Genomic DNA, 18,048 nt, shown 5'->3' with positions numbered 1-18,048 from the left:
TTGGCCCCTTTAAGAAGCCAAGTCAGTCGTGCTGCCGCTGCTGTTTGGATTGCTAATCCCCCAGGAGCCCGGTTTTTTTTTTTTTTTTTTTAAAGGGAAAAAGGAAAAGAAAAGAAATAAAACGGGCAGCTGTCTCTTTAAATGTGATTTCCTTCCATTGTATTTGAATCGTGATCAGGAAAAAGGAAATGAAACCAGAGACAGAGGGAGGCTGAGCAAAAAATAGACATTTCAGAGAGAGGGGGGAGACACGCACACCCCCTCGACCCGCCCCCTCTCTCCTCCCTTCCTCCTCCTCCTCCTCCTCCTCCTTCTCCCTCGCTCCAGCCCGCCCCATCACACACGCGCGCTCCGAAAGCCTGAACCCAAGGTGTGCGGGGGACTCCTGGGCACAGGTTCGCGGCGGGGACGGGGACGGGGACAGGAGCCGGAGCCGGAGCCGCAGCGGGGACAGGAGGGAGCCCGAGCCGAGGCAGCCGCAGCCGCAGCAGCAGCAGCCCGAGCCGGGAGGGACAGGAGCAGGCGACGCTGCCCGGGATGGAGGGTTAAGTCCCGGAGCCGGAGCAGAGTGGAGCTGCGCGGGGGGCCCCGGCGGGCAGGCAGGCGGAGCGAGCCCCTCACCCCGTCCCATCCCGTCCCGGCCCCGCACCCAGCCTGACCTCCCCCCGCTCTCCCACCCCGGGGGATTCGCCTGCGCTCGCTCTCTTTCCCCGACGCTGCGAGGGAGCCCGTGAATGTCATTGAGGGCGGAGGGGAGAGTCAGCCGGTGAGCAGCCTCCGCGGCGGTGTTGCCCGAGGAGGGGCAGGAGGAGGACCAGGACCGGGACCCGAGGGGGTGCCGAGCCGCCCGCCCGGCCCTGCGCGACAAAGGAAGCCCCCCCATCCCCACCCCCAGCAGCGCGCCACCCCCTTCGCCAATGTCCTCGGCCATCGAGAGGAAGAGCCTGGACCCGTCCGAGTAAGTGGCCGCTCCATCCTCCAGCTTTCGAGCGGTCCAGAGGGTGGGGGTGGGGGGCGCCGGCATGGATGGAGGCGCTGAGGCTAGGACCTCTCGTACCCCGCGGGGACCGGGAGGGAGAGGCTTGATCCCAGAGGGGCTCCCGGTGATCGCCAGCTAAGCGCCCGCCGGCACTTGCTCTCCCAATGGGCTCGCTCCCCTTTCCCCTCCCCCACAACCCCCCAGTGGGGAGGGTCCCACTCGCTCGGGTGACCCTGTCCCCGGAGGAATAGGAACCCCCAGCGGAATGGGTAGGTCTCCCTCGGCGGGGCGGGGTGAGAGTGGGGAGAGGAGCCGGGGCTGAGGTTCTGGCTGAGGGTTCCGCTGCCCCACGCCGGGCTCAGTCCGAACCGAGCCGAAGGTCAAGAACGGACCGATGCTAAACTTGTACTTGTTCCGGGCGCGGGGAGTGGCGGGCAAACTTTGAGCCGAGCTCAGCCGGGCTTGGCGTGCAGGTGGAAGAGGGCACGGAGGCTCCGGGAGTTGGGGAACGGCTCCCGCCTCCCTTTCCCCTGTCCTGCACCTCTCCTCTTTCTCCCTTTCCCCTGGAAATCGTGTGATTCCGATTGGGTCCCAAAGCTTGCTCCTCTCTTCCCCCGCTGCAGGAGGAAGGGGACGCTTTGAGAGGCGTGAATGGGGTTAGAAATCTCTCTGGACTGCCTCTCTGGGCTCTTTAGAAAGCTAGAGGTTAATAGGCTATCTCTGACGTCTACAGGCTCCGAGAGGCCAGAGGTGTCTTAAAACGCTGGGGTGTCTTCAAAGCTTCTGCTTTCAATACTGGGCTTGTGTTTGGGGGGCAGGGGAGATAAGAGAGCATTGGGATGATCTGTGTGAGAGGGGAAAAACTCTTTTTCCTTAAACTGATTAAAAACTGTATTAGCTGTCAGCTTTGGAGACTTTTTTTTTTACTCCCTTGAAGCCCACACAGGCTAATCTGTTGAGAGGATTCCTTACACATCACTGAAGGGGTTAGTTAATGGGCGATCCACTTGTGCTTTCCGAAGGCTTTTGTTTTCCTTTTTCATTTCTCGGAGCTCTTTGAAAAAATTGGACTTTCCTGCCTGAAGTATTTCCCCCTTCAGTTTTCATCCACATTGTTTGTTTACCTGGGCCCTATCCTGAGACTGAGGAGCTAAAAAGCCCATTGCTAGTCTCATAAAACACCGGAAGGCCTCCTAATAGCATAAGAGTATAAATATCACAACTGCAGTTTTGAAGATCAGGACCTTGAGTTCCAAAGTAGAGAGGGTTGTGATCGTTTTCTTCAGATAAATCCCCCCTGGAGGGGTGGGGTAGGGATGGGGGGTAAATCTATACTTAGAAATAGAAATTAGGTCTCCTTGATGCATTTAATGGGTTGTTGACTCTTAGGAAAATCTCAAAGTACATCTTGGCCCAAGAATACTCTGCAGTTGGGTTTTTTCCTTCCCGTGATCAATTCAACTCAACAAACATGTATTAAGTCCCTGCTGTGTGCAAAAGACCATAAAGAAAGATTGCAGAGCAGAATACTGTAGGTTTGTCAATTGACACCTAATGTCACGGAGGTCAGTAAGCCCTTCATTCACTAGCTCTTTTATTAGCCGATAAATTGGGAGGGATCGGTTTTCTCAAGGATAAATATTAGATATTTGTTCTTTGGAAACTTTGTGCTCTAGACAAAGATTGAAAACCTGACACCTTCGCTATGGTGTAAATGTGGCTGACTGACTCTATTCCCTGGGTGATTCCCCCCCCCCCTCCAGCTCCCAAAGGGGCAGTCCAAGTCAACACATGTGTCCTGGGTGGCGTTGATCAGAATTTTAAAAAGCAAACAAATAGAAAACCTCCAGAAATGATCCAAGAAATCCAGGTTAGGTTTTTGAGCTAGAAAAGGGGCCAGTAGCCATAATTGGCCACTTGCTGTGTAGAAGCCTGAAAACACTCTGGGAGCATTTAAAATATTCATTTGGGGGTGCTCCCACTTAGTCATTGCCTTGGAATTCTCGCTAAACAGAACTCTGACTGTGGATAATGAGCTATTATAACACCAATTACAGTAAGAACTCTGTGAGATAGATGGTGGGATAATATCTCATCCTGTCCGAGGCTATCTTATCTCAGGCCATCTTAATACTTGCTTTTGCTTAACATTTGAAAATGTAGACCACTTTCTTCTAAGATATTTAACTCCATACTTACAGGAGATTGGGTCATTTGTGGCAACTTCCCCATGCTGCAGATAGATAAAAGCCTTCTCAGCTTGCTTGAGCTGCGACAATTAATTACAAGTAAGCTTCTGAAAGGCAGAGGCAGTTTTTCCTATGCTATTCTGTATCCCTAACTCACAATATACACTGCTGTATATATTTTTTTTAATTTTCCTTTATTTTTTATTTTTAATTTATTATCATTTTTTTTTCTTGTCAGATTTAGGATTTCCTTTGCATAAAGAATTCCCAGTGATGAAAATCCCTCTCTTAGAGCAAAGGGGCACCTGCTTTCCAGTTTATATTCCTAGAGTCTGCCTCAGAACCCCAAAAGTTACTTGCCCAGGGCCATACAACCAGTACCTAAGTGTCAGAGGCTGGACAATCTTCCTTACTCTATCCATTAAGCCAGGCTGCCTTGGACTTAATAGACATTTAATAAACATTTTTTGGGGGGAGCATTATATACCTTCCCTCTCTTCCTCTCCCCACCTTTCCTTAACGCTTTCAAATTTTTACCATTCTGGGTGGTTGAACTGCTCAAGAGGTTGGCATTTAATATATGGCATAATAACCATGGGATCTCCTGTCCATTCTTCCATCCCCTGGACCCCACTGCCTCACTGTAAGCAATCTAAAGGCAATTCCATTTTCATTCCAGTCAGTTGGCATCAGCTGAGCATGAATTCTTCTCTTTCATAGTTGATTGGGTGACAGTATCATCCTCAGCCATTCAGAGAGACAGGTTTAAAAGGTGTCACATACATCTTGGAAGCCCCCCCCTCCCCTAAAAGGAAGAGGTGAGAGGGGATTCTGTGTCGATGGCTGCAAAAATCAATCAGCAAACGTTTATTAAGTGTCTATTATTGCCAGGAACTGTGCTAAGTACTGGAGACATCTGGATGAAAACATCTGGAATATTAATAACTTCTTCAGGAAAGGGGAAGTAAAAAGCCCTCATACTAAATTACTATCATTCACCTCTGCAAAAAACAAAGAAAAACAGCAGTGTTCAGCTGCCATGGCTTCTTAAAACCATTTTAAGAATTATTTTTGGTGTTTGTTTTTTTTTAACTGTCCTAGGTTTCAGATTGATGTGCTCTTGTGACGTTCTATGCTGTTTACAGCTGTTTAATGTAAGCATTTCACTGTATGCCGGGTGGGCACTTTCAGAATAATATACACTCCTGGGGACAGACATACACATGCCCCTAAACACATTTTATGCTTGGACAAACTGGGACACAGAATGGTTGGTCCACAAAACTGGGAGACGGAGATTAGCCTCCTTAAGTAAGTAGAGGAGAATTCACTTTGGGAATTGGGCAGTTACAAACTGAGCCTATTTTAAAAGCTTAATGGGTTTTTTAAAATGTGATTTGGGCTCCAGAGAGGGTCCAGAGAACACTCATTAGCTGGCTAAAAAACATCTGTAAAGAGGTCATGTCAACAAGCATGTGTTTAATAGACCACGACTACTCTCTTGTCTAGTAGTACCAGCAACTCAACACTTTTTCCTAGAATAGACCAACTTTGTTCTCAAAGGTACTTCTGGCGCATAGTAGACCCCTAATAAATACTTGTTGATTAGTTGGTAATCTTCAATGCAACATTTATGGGGCACTCACTAGTGGCTCAACACCGACCTATGTCTCTGGGGATTCAAATGAAAACAAACAAACAAAAGAAGCCCTTCCTTTTCTATCTGGTGAGTTGAAATACAATAATGTATGCAGAGCAACAGATATAAGCTAATTTCAAGAGATGATAATGCTTTGAAAATGTTGGCATGGTATTTGTAAATTCAAATGGGGCTTGTTAAATATAGGAACCAGCATTTAAGTAAGTGCCTACTATGTGCCAGAAGCTATACTAAGTGCTTTACGGGTATGCTATCCCAAACACTGTACTAAATGCCTGACAAATATCTCATTTGGGAAGGTGGATGGCTAAGTGGCAGTAGATGAAAGCAAGAGTAATACAGTTTTGGATATGAAAGAAGAAAGCAGCATTTTGTTATCTCATCTTCTCTTTCTTTCTCCATCTACCACAGTATTGGGCCATTTAATTATTAAGGCATTTTGCGATTTTTACTGTCTTCTGTGGTTAGGTTACTCTATCACCCCTTTTTAGACTAATTCAATGGCTAGAGTGCTGGATTTGGAATTGGAGAGTCTGGGGTCCAAGCCCTTCTTTGACATTAACTAACTGTGTGACTAACCTCTTAGGTTTTCAGTTTCTTCATTAATATAAGAACTCTTGGATTATTTCCTTTCCACTTTGATGAGAGGAGTCTTGGTTGAGTGTTATCCATTTGTACCAGTGTCTATGGATGCCCCTTGTATACTTAGGGTAGGAATAAGGTAAAGAAGGAGAGTAAGAGAGAAGGAGGAGAGGAGAGAGGTACAGGAAAAGGAGTTGGAAAAAAGTAGGGAAGCGCAGATGGTGGGCAAAATTTGAGTGCCACCAGTGTTGCCAAAGGTGCTGTTTGGTCATTTTCCCAGGGCTTGCTCTTGGTTTAATGTGTAACTCCTTCCAACTTTCCAAATTAAACACACGAAAGATTCTAGATCTCCCCTGCCAGTTTACCAAGGAGTGTGTTTCCCAGCCTTTTCTCTTGAATACTCCAATACTTAACACTTAAATGGATCTCATTAGTGGTGTGGTCAATCCAATGGAGGTGAGATGTATCCAGACTGCCCTATCCATTCCCATTAGACTCACTTGAAAAACACTCTTAAGTCCCCGTGAATTGTCCTTGGGGGAAATTCTGCTCATCCTGGAAATGGTTCCCACATCAGGCAAATCAATCAGCCACTGCTGGTTTCAGAGGGGCAGAGCCAGTATGCTATTCACACTATGCCCAAAGGGCTATAAAACAGTGCATACCCTTTTAGCTAGCAATACCACTGTAATCCAAAGAGATTTTAAAAAGGGGGAAAGGACTCACACGTATAAAAATATTTATAGTTTCTTTTTATGCAGAAAATTGGACTTGGACATGGAGGAGATGCCCATCAATAGGGAAACGGCTGAACAAACTGAGGGGACTATGCAAAGTTTCCTTTGCAAAAATAAAATAGAGCATCTGAAATGTTTTTTACCTGACTTGGTGATAATAATGTAATCATTTAGAAGACAAAGGTTACAGAAAGAATTCTCACTCTGGATCTGCTGAAGCTTTCAGTTTGTGTGATTCCTGTTCAAATCTCACACTCAGATTGTTTTGTTTTTAACATCATTATCCTCAACCATGTTTCACCATGAAATTATTATTGTTCATACATAGGTAGTCACTTTATGTTTCATTAAGGGGGTTTTATTTTTTAGTTAGCTTTTGGCTAAGCTTTTAAGAATGTGCTAATTAATGACAAACAGTTCTCTGTAATTATTTTTCACTCAATTTCTTTCCATTTTTTTGAACATATTCAAATTTGTTAAATTTGAATTGTCTGCTCTTCCTCCATGTATGACCGGATTTTCTTGGTCAATTACAGGGCCGATTGGAAGCCAAATATAAATTTCTTCCAGAAAATGCAAACGTTTTGCACTTTGTTGCTAGAAATAAACAGTTTGGGTAAGTTTTTTTTTTTTTTTTTTAAGTATGCTTTTCACAAATTACATTCATCCATTCTAGGGAACCAGTGGACGAGGTGCTGCAGATCCCACCATCTCTGCTGACATGTGGTGGCTGCCAGCAAAACATAGGAGACCGGTACTTCTTAAAGGCCATCGATCAGTACTGGCATGAGGACTGCCTCAGCTGTGACCTTTGCGGGTGCCGTCTGGGGGAAGTGGGGCGTCGTTTGTACTACAAGCTGGGCCGAAAGCTCTGCAGGAGAGACTACCTCAGGTAGGGCTCTGTGGCCTGAAAGCCAATTTTTTTCCTCTTCTTCCTCCTCCTCTTCCTCTTCTTCTTCAGATTTGCCCGGTGGACTGCCAGGACTTCAGTGAATCTGTGTCTCCCAGACATCCAATAACCTGACTTCTTTTGTGGGCTAATAATAAAGTCCAACTGTGCAATCTGATCCCCAAAGGTTAAATACAAGAAGAGGGTCTAAAAATGTTTCACGTTAGTGTCACAAAAGTTCCTGTTGCTTGACAGAGTTCTTCCATCTGACCTTCAGGAAGATGTCCAAAGGGAGGTAGAACAATAATTTTGCAGTAATTGAGATGTGGGTTCGAATCCCATTTCAGATACTATGTAGCTATGGCAAATCTCTGAGCCTCAGTTTACTCATCTAAAAAATGAGTATGATAATAACTGGCACTTTCATGTCTCAAATATTATATATAATATATATATAATAATATATTGGTAAACCTTAAACATCTATATAATGTCTGTGATGGTGCTGCTATCACGAGGGAGTAATATTAGTATCTTAAGTATCTGAAGCACCTTCAGAGTACTTTCTATATATGTATATATGTTTTTTCACTAATCTTTAGGTTTCCTTTGCAATCCTCTGCATTTTAGGCCAGATTTAGGGTTTTTTTTTTTTAGTGTATTGAAAAACAAACATTCTGAGAAGACTTTGCAGGACAGCCTTAAAGGGTCCAAAGATACCCACTCCCCAAAGATTAAAAAAACCTGCTCCAAATGGAGGTACTTTTGGGGTCATCTAATCCAACTTCCTCATTCTGTACTGAAGGTGAAACTCATTGGGAGGAAAATGACCCATCCAAGATCACAGAGAGTAATCTATAACAGAGCAATGATTCACATGGGGCCATCCATCTCCAAATGCAGCCTTCTGGCTATAACATCCTCCTTATTTTTATGAATAGAAAAGAAAAAGCAACGAAAAGTGAATTTACCTAAGTCTCCATCACCCAGGAGGATCGGAGCTCAGGTGGTTTGGGGCCCTGATGGCCCAAAGCAGCAGGTCCCCTGTGCTGTGGACCAGAAAGGCAATCCCACATTTCTCCGAAGATGTTTGCTGATTGCCCTACAAGTAGCAACTCTTGGTGGGAAGATCCCCAGCTTTCCAGCTTTCGAGCTGCTCCAGAGGAGGCTCCATGTCCTCCGATGTTAGATCTGGTCAAGAGTGTGTTGATACTGCCATCTCCCTGGGGCAGAGAACCCAAGAGAAGGCAACCATGAGTAGGCTGCCTAACCAAGGAAAACACCGTTGACATGTAGTAACCTTGGCTGCTTGAGGTTCTCAAAATATTTTCCATTTAGAAAATCGAAATAAGTGTGATGGGGGAAATTGCTTATCTTTTAATCCAGAAAGTATTACATACTTCTCTTTTCAGCCCCCTAATGAAGTCCTGGTGGATTGAGGGTCAGTTATTTAATAAGGATCACAAAGAGACTGAATAACTGAACAACAGTGAAATGTTTCACAGGAATACGATATGATCCAACAAGAATTTATTTTGGAAAAACAGATTTTTATTGATCTATTTTGTTTTTATGCGAGATATTTCAAAAGCAATAGTGCCACTTTGAAGTTTAAATAGCTTTCAAAAGGCATTGGGATTTTGGAGACAGCCTGAATTTCCCAGTATAACCCTATATTCTTCCTCTCTCAAAGAACCATCCCTTAGAAGAAAAATTAAAAAGAGGGAAAAAAAAACAGTGCAATAAAATGAACCAATATATGAAAAAGAGCTGATATTATCTGTAATGTTCTACAACCATAGTCCTCCACTCTGCACAGAAAACATGGGGGAAGGGGGATTAGGGGTGGTGCCTTATTATATCTCATCTCTGGGGCCAAGCTTGGTCATTATGATTTCTCTATATTCAGTTTCCTTTTCATTCTTTCTATTGACATTGCTGAAGTCTAGGGTTCTTATCCATTTTGCATCATAGATTCTTGTAGCAATCCAGGGAAAACCATGCACTCTTCAAAATCCTGTCTCTCTGTGTCTGTGTCTGTCTGTCTCTCCTCTCCTCTTTCCCCCCCTCCCTCCCTCCCTCTCTCCCTCTCTCTCTTCTTCCCTCCCTCCCTCCCTTCCTTCCTCTCTCTCTCTTCTTTCCTCCCTCCCTCCCTCCCTTCCTTCCTTCCTTCCTTCCTTCCTTCCTTCCTTCCTTCCTTCCTTCCTTCCTTCATTTCTTCCTTTCTTCTTTCTTCAACCTTTCCTCCCTTTGTTTTGTTTCTTCCTTCCTCCCTCCCTCCCTCCCTTCCTTCCCTCCCTCCCTCCTTCCCTTCCTTCCTATCTTCCTTCCTTCCTTGCTTCCTCCTTCATCCTTCCTTCCTTCCCTTCCCTTTTCTTCCTCCCTCCTTCCTTCCCTCTCTCCTTCCTTGCTCCTTTCCTTCTTTTGTTCTTCCTTTTGAGGCACTATGAGTTAAATAAGTTGCCCAGGATCACACAACCAGTTAAGAATCCTAATTTTAAATATGTAAAATAAAACAAATGATTACAAAGAAAATCAAAAGTTAGTGAAAATAATTTTTTTTTCCCATTCAGGGAATGAAATCTGTCCATAAACCCATTGGGGTCTCAAGTTAAGAGTTGTCGGTTCTCATTATCTAGTAATGCAGAGGATAGAGTGTTAGATTTGTTGTCAAGAAGACCTTAATTTAAACTTGCCTTAGATGCTTACTAGCTGGGTGATTGTGGACAAATTGCTTAACTTCTCTCAGCCTTGGTTTTCCCATCTGTAAATTGTAAATAGTAATATCATCTACTTCATAGGGTTTTTGTGAGGATCAATTCAAATATATATATATATATATATATATATATATATATATATATATATATATATGTTACAAGTGTCATAAGCACTTTGTAAACTTAAAAGCTCATATTATTATGATTTTATTTTCCTGGTTCTCTTTACTACACCTTGCAACAGTTCATTTAAGTTTTTCCATGCTTCTCCATATTCACTAGCAATCATTTACTAAGCTCCTACTAGGTATGGAAAAGTACTTTGGGAGGTACTTTAAAGATAAAATGAAAAATAGACTCAGATGATAGAGATACATCCTACTGTGAGTGGGGATCCTAAATACTCTAAAACCCACCTATTAAATCAAATAACTCAATTCAGTATCAACTTCAGCTTCACCTGACATTAAGTATCAAACTGGCTCTACTAGTAAAAAAAAAAAATAACATATTAGTAAAAAAATAATACATACTAGTAAAGTAAATAATAACAATAATAGGTACCCTATTACCCACTCAATTCTCAGGGTATTCCTCAGTATCCATAGCTGTACTATACCACTAACATGCCACTAAGATAGATTAAAAAAAAAACAAACAATCAGACCTAAAAAAGTGTCTTCCAAGCTAACGACAATAGCATAACCTAAGCCTCCTTGCCAGAACACTGATGGAAGTCCAAATAGAAATCATTTCCATTGGCATCTTTGGTTCTGTTTCTGTACAATTGTCTGAATCTCAAGCGATTCCTATAGAGAAAGAGGTCAGAAGGTCAAGTTTCTCCACTCCCACCCCTGGTTTGATTTGATAGGATTCTTTAAAATAAACCCAATGTTGTTTATGTTACGAGCTTTCTAATTTTCCATTTTGAAAAATGAGAGGAAAAACAGGCTATGAGATCACAAAGTTAATTAACTCGTGTCTCAGTGACATGAAATAATTTCTCCCCCCCCCCACCTATTTTTCCAGGTAACATGTTAATTAACAGTGTGTTAGTGCAGGCTCTTCTAGTCATCATTTAATATTTAAATTGTCATCATTAAAATGAACAACTGAGAGCTTTAAGCAGAGTCATTGCCTGACAGAGGCAAGAGAAACTATTTAATTTTCTTTCTGAGATGATAATAGAGTCATAGACTGTTGAGCTTGGGTTTTGCTTTATGGGCCCAGAGGTGGGTTTGGTTAAAGGCAGGAGCATCTAGAAAATGACAAAATGATCACTTGGGAAGAGCCTTGGTCATTCTTTCCTTTAGGACAGATATTCTGAACCTGGAGAGATTTCAAAGGGCTCACAAATTTGGACAGGGGGGGGAAATTATCTTTATTTTTCATTAACTTCTAACTCAGATTTAGCATTAAATTAAAAAAAAAATCCCCATCCTGAAAGGGTCTGTGGGCTCCCCCAGGGTTTAAAAGTTAAGAACGCTTGCTGCAGAGGAACCCTGTCCTTGAAGCAGTGGTGATTTGCAGCAGTACCCAGAAGAGTGCCGGCAGTATGGTACATTGGAAAGGTTTTGTGATGTCCCAAATCCCTCTCAACTTTAGAACTAGCCTCCTATAAAATCTTCTTTGGGTTAAACCAGTGGTTCTCAAACTTTTGTTTTCAGTATCTTTATCCTATTAAAAAGTATTGAGGATCTCTCCAAAGCGTTTTTGTTAAGATATTGGAAATAAAAACTATTTTTGAATTTGTAGATCCTCTAAAAGGCTTTCAGAAATCCCCAGGATTCTCTAGACCATACTTTGAGAACCACTGGGTTAAACCTTCAGTGGTATTTAAGGCAGCATTTCAGAAATAGCTGGCTGGCATTCACTCACTCCTTGCCTTATATTTCCCTCCCTATTGAGCCCAGTCCTGGGATGGGGAAACAGATGGGAGCTGTTGTCTCTCTTCGCACCCTCCCCCACATTTGTTTCTCATTAGTCACTTAATAAAATATTTTGGGGTAAATGGATGAATAGAGAATGGAACTCCTGATACAAGAGAATAATTCTCATTTAAAATTTTCCAGCCCCTGCAAAAAATGATTTGATTATTATTACTTGTTGGAATCTGCCCCAAATTTCCTGAAAACCTTTTTAATTTTTCTCAAGTTTCTGAGGCTCCAGTAGATGGATTCAGCCATGTCCATTGGGCCACACTGTGGCTTTGGGCTGTTATTGTGACTCAAGCTAGTTCTCTCAAAATGTCCAATTTTTTTCATTAATGATGATTGACATACATATGTATTTATGTATATATACAATACGTACGTATATACATATGCATACAATGCCTATACCTACTTGTTTATATTTATTTTATAAATACAGGTATATATACTTATATAACATATTTGTAATAATATTTACATGTATTTATATTTATACACATATAATACATGGAAAAGCAGAAATAGCACAGGAGAAAGGGAGTGATTGTTTCACAAACTCCTACAGCTCAAATGTCAAAAGGGCCTAACCCATAACTGAAAAAGAATTCTCTAAATAGACCAAACAACCAAAAGGTTGTCAGCCTACCTTTATGTCAGGTCAATTTATTAGAAGGCCTCCATGAATTAAGGCTTGAGTTATGTGCAGAGAATGAACTCCCTGGGATATTTGTTCTATAAAATGCTTTAAGAATGTTACTAAATTCTACATAATAATAAAATGTAGGAGGAAAAAAAGACCCTCATGAGAGATTGGCTCCAATTCTATTTTGCCCAGGCAACAAGCCTGCATTTGACTCTGTGACCCTGGCTCCTGGTTCTGCACTTTGGGCTTCAACAGAACCAGTTTATTCCCTCTTCCATATGACAATCTTTCAGATATTTAAATATAGCTGGCCTTCTCCCTCACCCCTCCCTCTCTCTCTAAGTTTTTTCTTGGTCTAGGCTAAATTTCCCCACTTCATATGGCATGAATTCAAGTCCCTTTACCATCCTGGATACCCTTTGGGCACTTTTCAGCTTATCCATGTCCTTCCTAAAATGGAGTGCCCAGAGGGACTGTGGAGCTAATTTTATTCCTGTAAGTTGAACCTCTCAACGAAGCCTTATTAAATGTCATTCAGTAAGACAGTGTTGGAGTTGGGGACACAACCAAGATTTCTTGATTAAAAAGCTAATATAGGTCAGGTCCCATGGCAATGAATTCCAAGGGACCTCTTGGATCTTCTCTCGTTGAATGCCAAATTTTAAAACTAGGGAGTATTTATTTCTTTAACCAGAATATCTTTTGCTTTACAAAGAGATTCATCACAGAGGAACAGTCCAATAGGGAGCTCCTCCAAGACCTAGCAACCTGGTCCAATGTAAGCTTCTTGAAGACAGGCGATGTTTTTGTATCACTAGTGTCTGACACAGTCAAGTCAAGAAGAGTCAACAAGCCTTTATTAGGAGCTGACTATGTGCCAGGCATTGTGCTAAGTGCTACAGAAAGGCAAAGAGCTCACATTCTAATGGGAGTCTTGGAGCTAGAAGGTACTTGAATGAATATTGAATTGAAATTATGATTTAGATTTACAGAAGAGTTGATTTATGTACATCTTGTGAGCAGAGACGATTGTTTGCTGTTCAGTTCTATCTGTCTCTATGATCTCATTCAGGGTTTTCTTGATTAAGAAATTGGTATGGTTTGCCCTTTCCTTCTCATTTTACAGATAAGGAAGCTGAAACAAATAGGATTAAGTGACCTGGCTAGGGTCACACAGCTAGTGTCTCAGACTGAATTTGAATCAATGAAGATAAGTCTTCTTGACTCCAGACCCAGTGTTCTATTTATTGAACCATCTAGCTGCCACTCGCACATAGTAGGCACTTAATAAATGCTTGTTGACTTGATGGCATAGTTAGCAGGATGTGCTTGAAAGGAGCATTGGATTCAAATCCTAATACTACTACTTTCTGCCTTCGTAATTTTAGGTTGCTGGTTATTTAACTTATGTGTTTTGGTTTTCTCATCTATAAAATGGGAAAAATATAATAGGTGATCTCCGAGGTTTCTTCCAGCTCCAAGTCCATATTCTATGAAGTGAGGCAATTGGAATTTTGCTACATTGGCTTGAAATAAGTGATACTAACAGCAAGGGAATTTTCATCCCAGCAGAATTTGACCTGCAGATGGTATAGCTTCTTTTAAATGTCTAAGGACATGTTTCCACAGGAATTTCCTGACAAGGAAAAATAGCTTTCCCAATTCAGCTCTTTCACATCATTTGGAAAGATGATCCCCCCCCCCCACTTCTATAAAAACAAAGCTGATTAACTGAAGGTGGTTTTCTCTGTTGAATTTCTTTTTATTCCTCACCAGAATTAGGTGACTCTCACATTGAATTAAGTGATTCATGAGATGAACCAGGACCAATCTTTTCCTCTGGTAAAATACAATCTTAGACATCCTTTCACATCAACTCCCACCTAAAATTATTTCCCCCATCCACTATTCCAGATTAGAGATTTATTCCTTTGGGCTGAACATTTTTCTCTTTTTCAAGTGCAAACCCCACTGAATGGGTGATGAGGGAAATATTCATATTTCTATAGCTCTTTAAGGTTTACATTCCCTCACTTGATATGTAACAAAACTGAGATAAGCCCTGAGGGTGTTTGTTATTCCCATTTTACAGATAAAGAAACTAAGGCTCACATCATCTCCGAAGCATTTAAACCAAATCTTTCCTTACTCCCAAATTCTGCCCTCTCTCCCCACTACATCAAACTGCCTCTGTCTCTCATGACCACATTAAATCTCTTATATCTTGGAATGAAACAAGAATCCACCAATCACCTCCTAAAAGAAATCCCCAAATTAAAACTCTCAGGAACACTGGAGCCAAATTTCAGAGCTCCCAGATGGAGGAGAAAATATTGCAAGTCGCCATCCTGGTATGAGCCAGTAGCAGATATTTTCCTCCAGGGTAGAGAGGTCTGGGACAGTAGATGAGGATTCTCACAGATAAGAGAGCGTTAAAGTGAGAAGGAGACAAGAGACTCCATGACAATTTTGATATGGATGGGGAGGGAAGGTAATCTCCATTTTTTTTTTTTAAGAAAAAGGAAAGAACATTGATGATCGGGTCACTCTTTCAAATGAGTTCTCCCAGCCTTCTCTGAGAAGATTGTCTTAACCCCTCCCCAGACCTTTACTTACTAAGTTGTCATTTGCCTCCTTAACGCCTTATTGTTATTTGTTTGGGGACTTTTCCCTCCTTCCCACAGGCTTTTTGGCCAAGATGGTCTCTGTGCTTCCTGTGACAAGCGGATCCGGGCCTATGAGATGACCATGCGTGTGAAGGAGAAAGTGTACCACCTGGAATGTTTCAAATGTGCTGCCTGTCAGAAGCACTTCTGTGTGGGTGACAGGTATCTCCTCATCAACTCAGACATAGTATGTGAACAGGACATCTATGAATGGACTAAAATCAACGGGATGATCTAGGCAAGAGGCCAGAGTCTCTGGCCAGTGTTTTGCTGATGACACAAATTAATAGTCTCAATAGGGAGGGCATGGGGAGGGGAGGGGGGGACCGCTGAGCTATGCACTCTGGGTAAGAGGGGTGGGGTGGGGCAATTTCTTTAGGGATGGAACCATAGGCCCTTATCAGGCAGTCCAGCATAGCATCAGAGTGAGCTGCACAGGAGCAAGGAAAGCAGATTTAAACATGACAAATATGCTGACTCTTAGAGAGAATTTCTAGCAGAAGGCTACTGGTAATAACTGACATTATTAGCTGAGGTGTGGGGTGGTGGGGTGGGGGGCAAATAATGATGGGCTAATGGGATCTCATACCTGCAGATAGTGAGTTATCCTTCTAAAAAGTTGTCCTGACTTTGACATTTGCAAATGAAAAAAGTGCAATTGGTTGATTTTGTTCCTTCCCTGGGGCATTTCCAGTAATCCTGTTTCTAGATCAATGTGCTTCACGCAGGGAGAGGACAGAGAAAGAGAAAAGTGACCATCCTTTTTCTTGGCCATTTTCCCAAGGCCTTAGGCTTTGGACGGATGGGAAACACGTTTGCATGGGGACATGTTTCAGTTTTAATCACCACTTCCCTAAAGATAGATAAAATGCTGGTGAACCACTGTTTTTAGACACCTCTGTTCAAGGTGAAGGATTTCACAGATTGTTTCTATACAAATGTAAATCTAAGCAGAGTTGTTCAACTATTTTATTATCTTAGATTATATCAATAAAGTATTTGTTGTGTGTAGTAAAACCCTGCAGATTTAATAAAAATGACAGACTGAGACACTGTATCATTTCTTTGGATGATATTAGTTTGAAGTAACAATTGCGTTGCATTTATTAGCAGTACCTATTATGTGCTAAGAAATATGCTGACAAAAAAAATGAAGGAGTTTGTTTCCTGGGGAGGAAGGAAGATGTACATAGATAAGTAAATTTAAAAATTTTGGATCTGATGGATCAGTGATTTCTCCTTTTTATAATAATAATATCTTTTTAATTTTCAAAATACATGCAAAGATAGTTTTCAACATTTACCCTTGCAAAATGTTGTGTTCTAAATTCAATATAGTTAATATTGTAATTCAATATAGTTAAATGTGCAATTCTTCTAAACATATTTCCACAGCTGTGCAGGAAAAATCAGATCAAAGGGGGAAAAAGGGAAAGGAAAAAAAGCAAACAAACAACAAAAAAGACAAAAATACTAGACTGTGATTCACAGATGGCTCTCTCCATCACAAGTCTGTTGGAATTGCCTTGAATCACCTCATTGTTTTTGTTGAAAACAGTTGATCCTCACATAACCTTGTCATGTACAATGTTCTCTTGGTTCTAATCATTCATTCAACATCAGTTCTTCTAAGTTTTTCCAGGCTTTTCTAAAATCATCCTGCTGATCGTTTCTTATAGAACAATAATATTCCATTATATTCATATGCAATAACTTTTTCAGCCATTCTCCAACTGAAGGGCACCCACTTAGTTTCCAGTTCCTTGCCCCTATAAAAAGGGCTATTACAAACATTTTTGCACATGTGGATTTTTCCCTCTTTTTTATGTGGACCAGTGATTTCAATCAATCAAACATTCATTAAATACCCCTTACTGAGTGTCAGACATTGTGAAGGTGCCAGCCTACCTCCCAAAACAAACAAAAACCTCCCACAATTCCTGCCTTCTATGAGCTGACATTCAAGGGAGGGAAACAATTTCATTGGTTTGGAGAAATTGGTTTGAAGAAGTATTAATTCTGATTACCGCTTGCTCTTGCCTGGGGCAGAGAGCTTAATCCACTTTTCCAGAGACACAGTAGGTACTTGTTCAGAGGCAGGATTTGAACTAAGATTTTTCTAGATAGCTGTGCCATAGCTGCTGCTCTTAGCCCTTTCATATCGCAACTTTCCCTTATGCAATTTCAAAATATCAGAAGCTGACATAAGAAATTAAATAGGAACTTTGGGGAGTTTTGCAAAAGCTGCAGATGACATGAAAATGAAATGAGAATGAAAAATGGATGATACAGAAAAGGTTTAGAAACTCAAATACACAAAATATACATATATAATATCAACTCAAATTTGACAACAACATTTTGTAAATACTCCATAAAAGAAAAAGAAAAAAAACTCAGACTTCTTCTCTGGTATAAAGAGAAGGGCAAAAATTTTACATGCATTTTCCAGATCACAAGGGCACTGCACCCCTAACTCTGGCAAGTTGGTACTTGGCAACTTGGAGGGAGGGGAGATTGGGGATCAAGAAAGATACTCTGCCATTTGCACCTACATATTTTGCAATACAGAGAAAGCTAAAAAAGGGAATGTAGCATAATGGATATTACACTTGGGTTGGACACCAGGAGAACTCAATTTGAATCCTAAATCTGCCACTAATGAACTATGCGACCTCTGGCAGATGATTTAATTTTTTTAGACCTGGAAAAGGCACAAAGATTTGGGTCAGATCCAGTCTCTGACATGTACGTGACATGGACACGGACAATAAAAATAAACATTTATTAAGCACTTATTTGCCAGGCACAGGGCTAAGTACAGGGGAAAACAAGCAAACAAAAAAAGACAAAAACAATTTTTGCCTGTGAGGAGCTGTCATTTTAACAGACAAGTCAACTTTAAAGCAGAGGGACAACAGGGTAAAATAGAAAAAGAGGTGGGTTTTGGATTTAAATCCCATCTTTGTCTTTATTTAGTGTGATTAGACAATCACTTAATCTCTGAATTTCAGTTTCTTCTTCTATAAAATGGGGCTAATTAGAAGAA

General features: G+C 41.6%; 1 protein-coding gene across 1 annotated transcript; it reads left to right on the top strand.

The window, feature by feature from the left end:
• Positions 1–307: 307 nt before the first annotated feature.
• Positions 308–16,054, top strand: LMO2 (LIM domain only 2). The gene is made up of 3 exons (XM_031941427.1): positions 308–958; positions 6,824–7,039; positions 15,018–16,054. Exons 1-3 carry the CDS (start codon positions 918–920, stop codon positions 15,235–15,237), a joined length of 477 nt encoding a protein of 158 aa, XP_031797287.1. The 5' UTR covers positions 308–917; the 3' UTR covers positions 15,238–16,054.
• The last annotated feature ends 1,994 nt before the right edge of the window (positions 16,055–18,048 follow it).

Source organism: Sarcophilus harrisii, chromosome 6 (assembly GCF_902635505.1).
Source record: "Sarcophilus harrisii chromosome 6, mSarHar1.11, whole genome shotgun sequence".
Lineage (NCBI taxonomy): Eukaryota > Metazoa > Chordata > Mammalia > Dasyuromorphia > Dasyuridae > Sarcophilus > Sarcophilus harrisii.
This window is presented reverse-complemented; position numbering and strand designations above follow the sequence as displayed.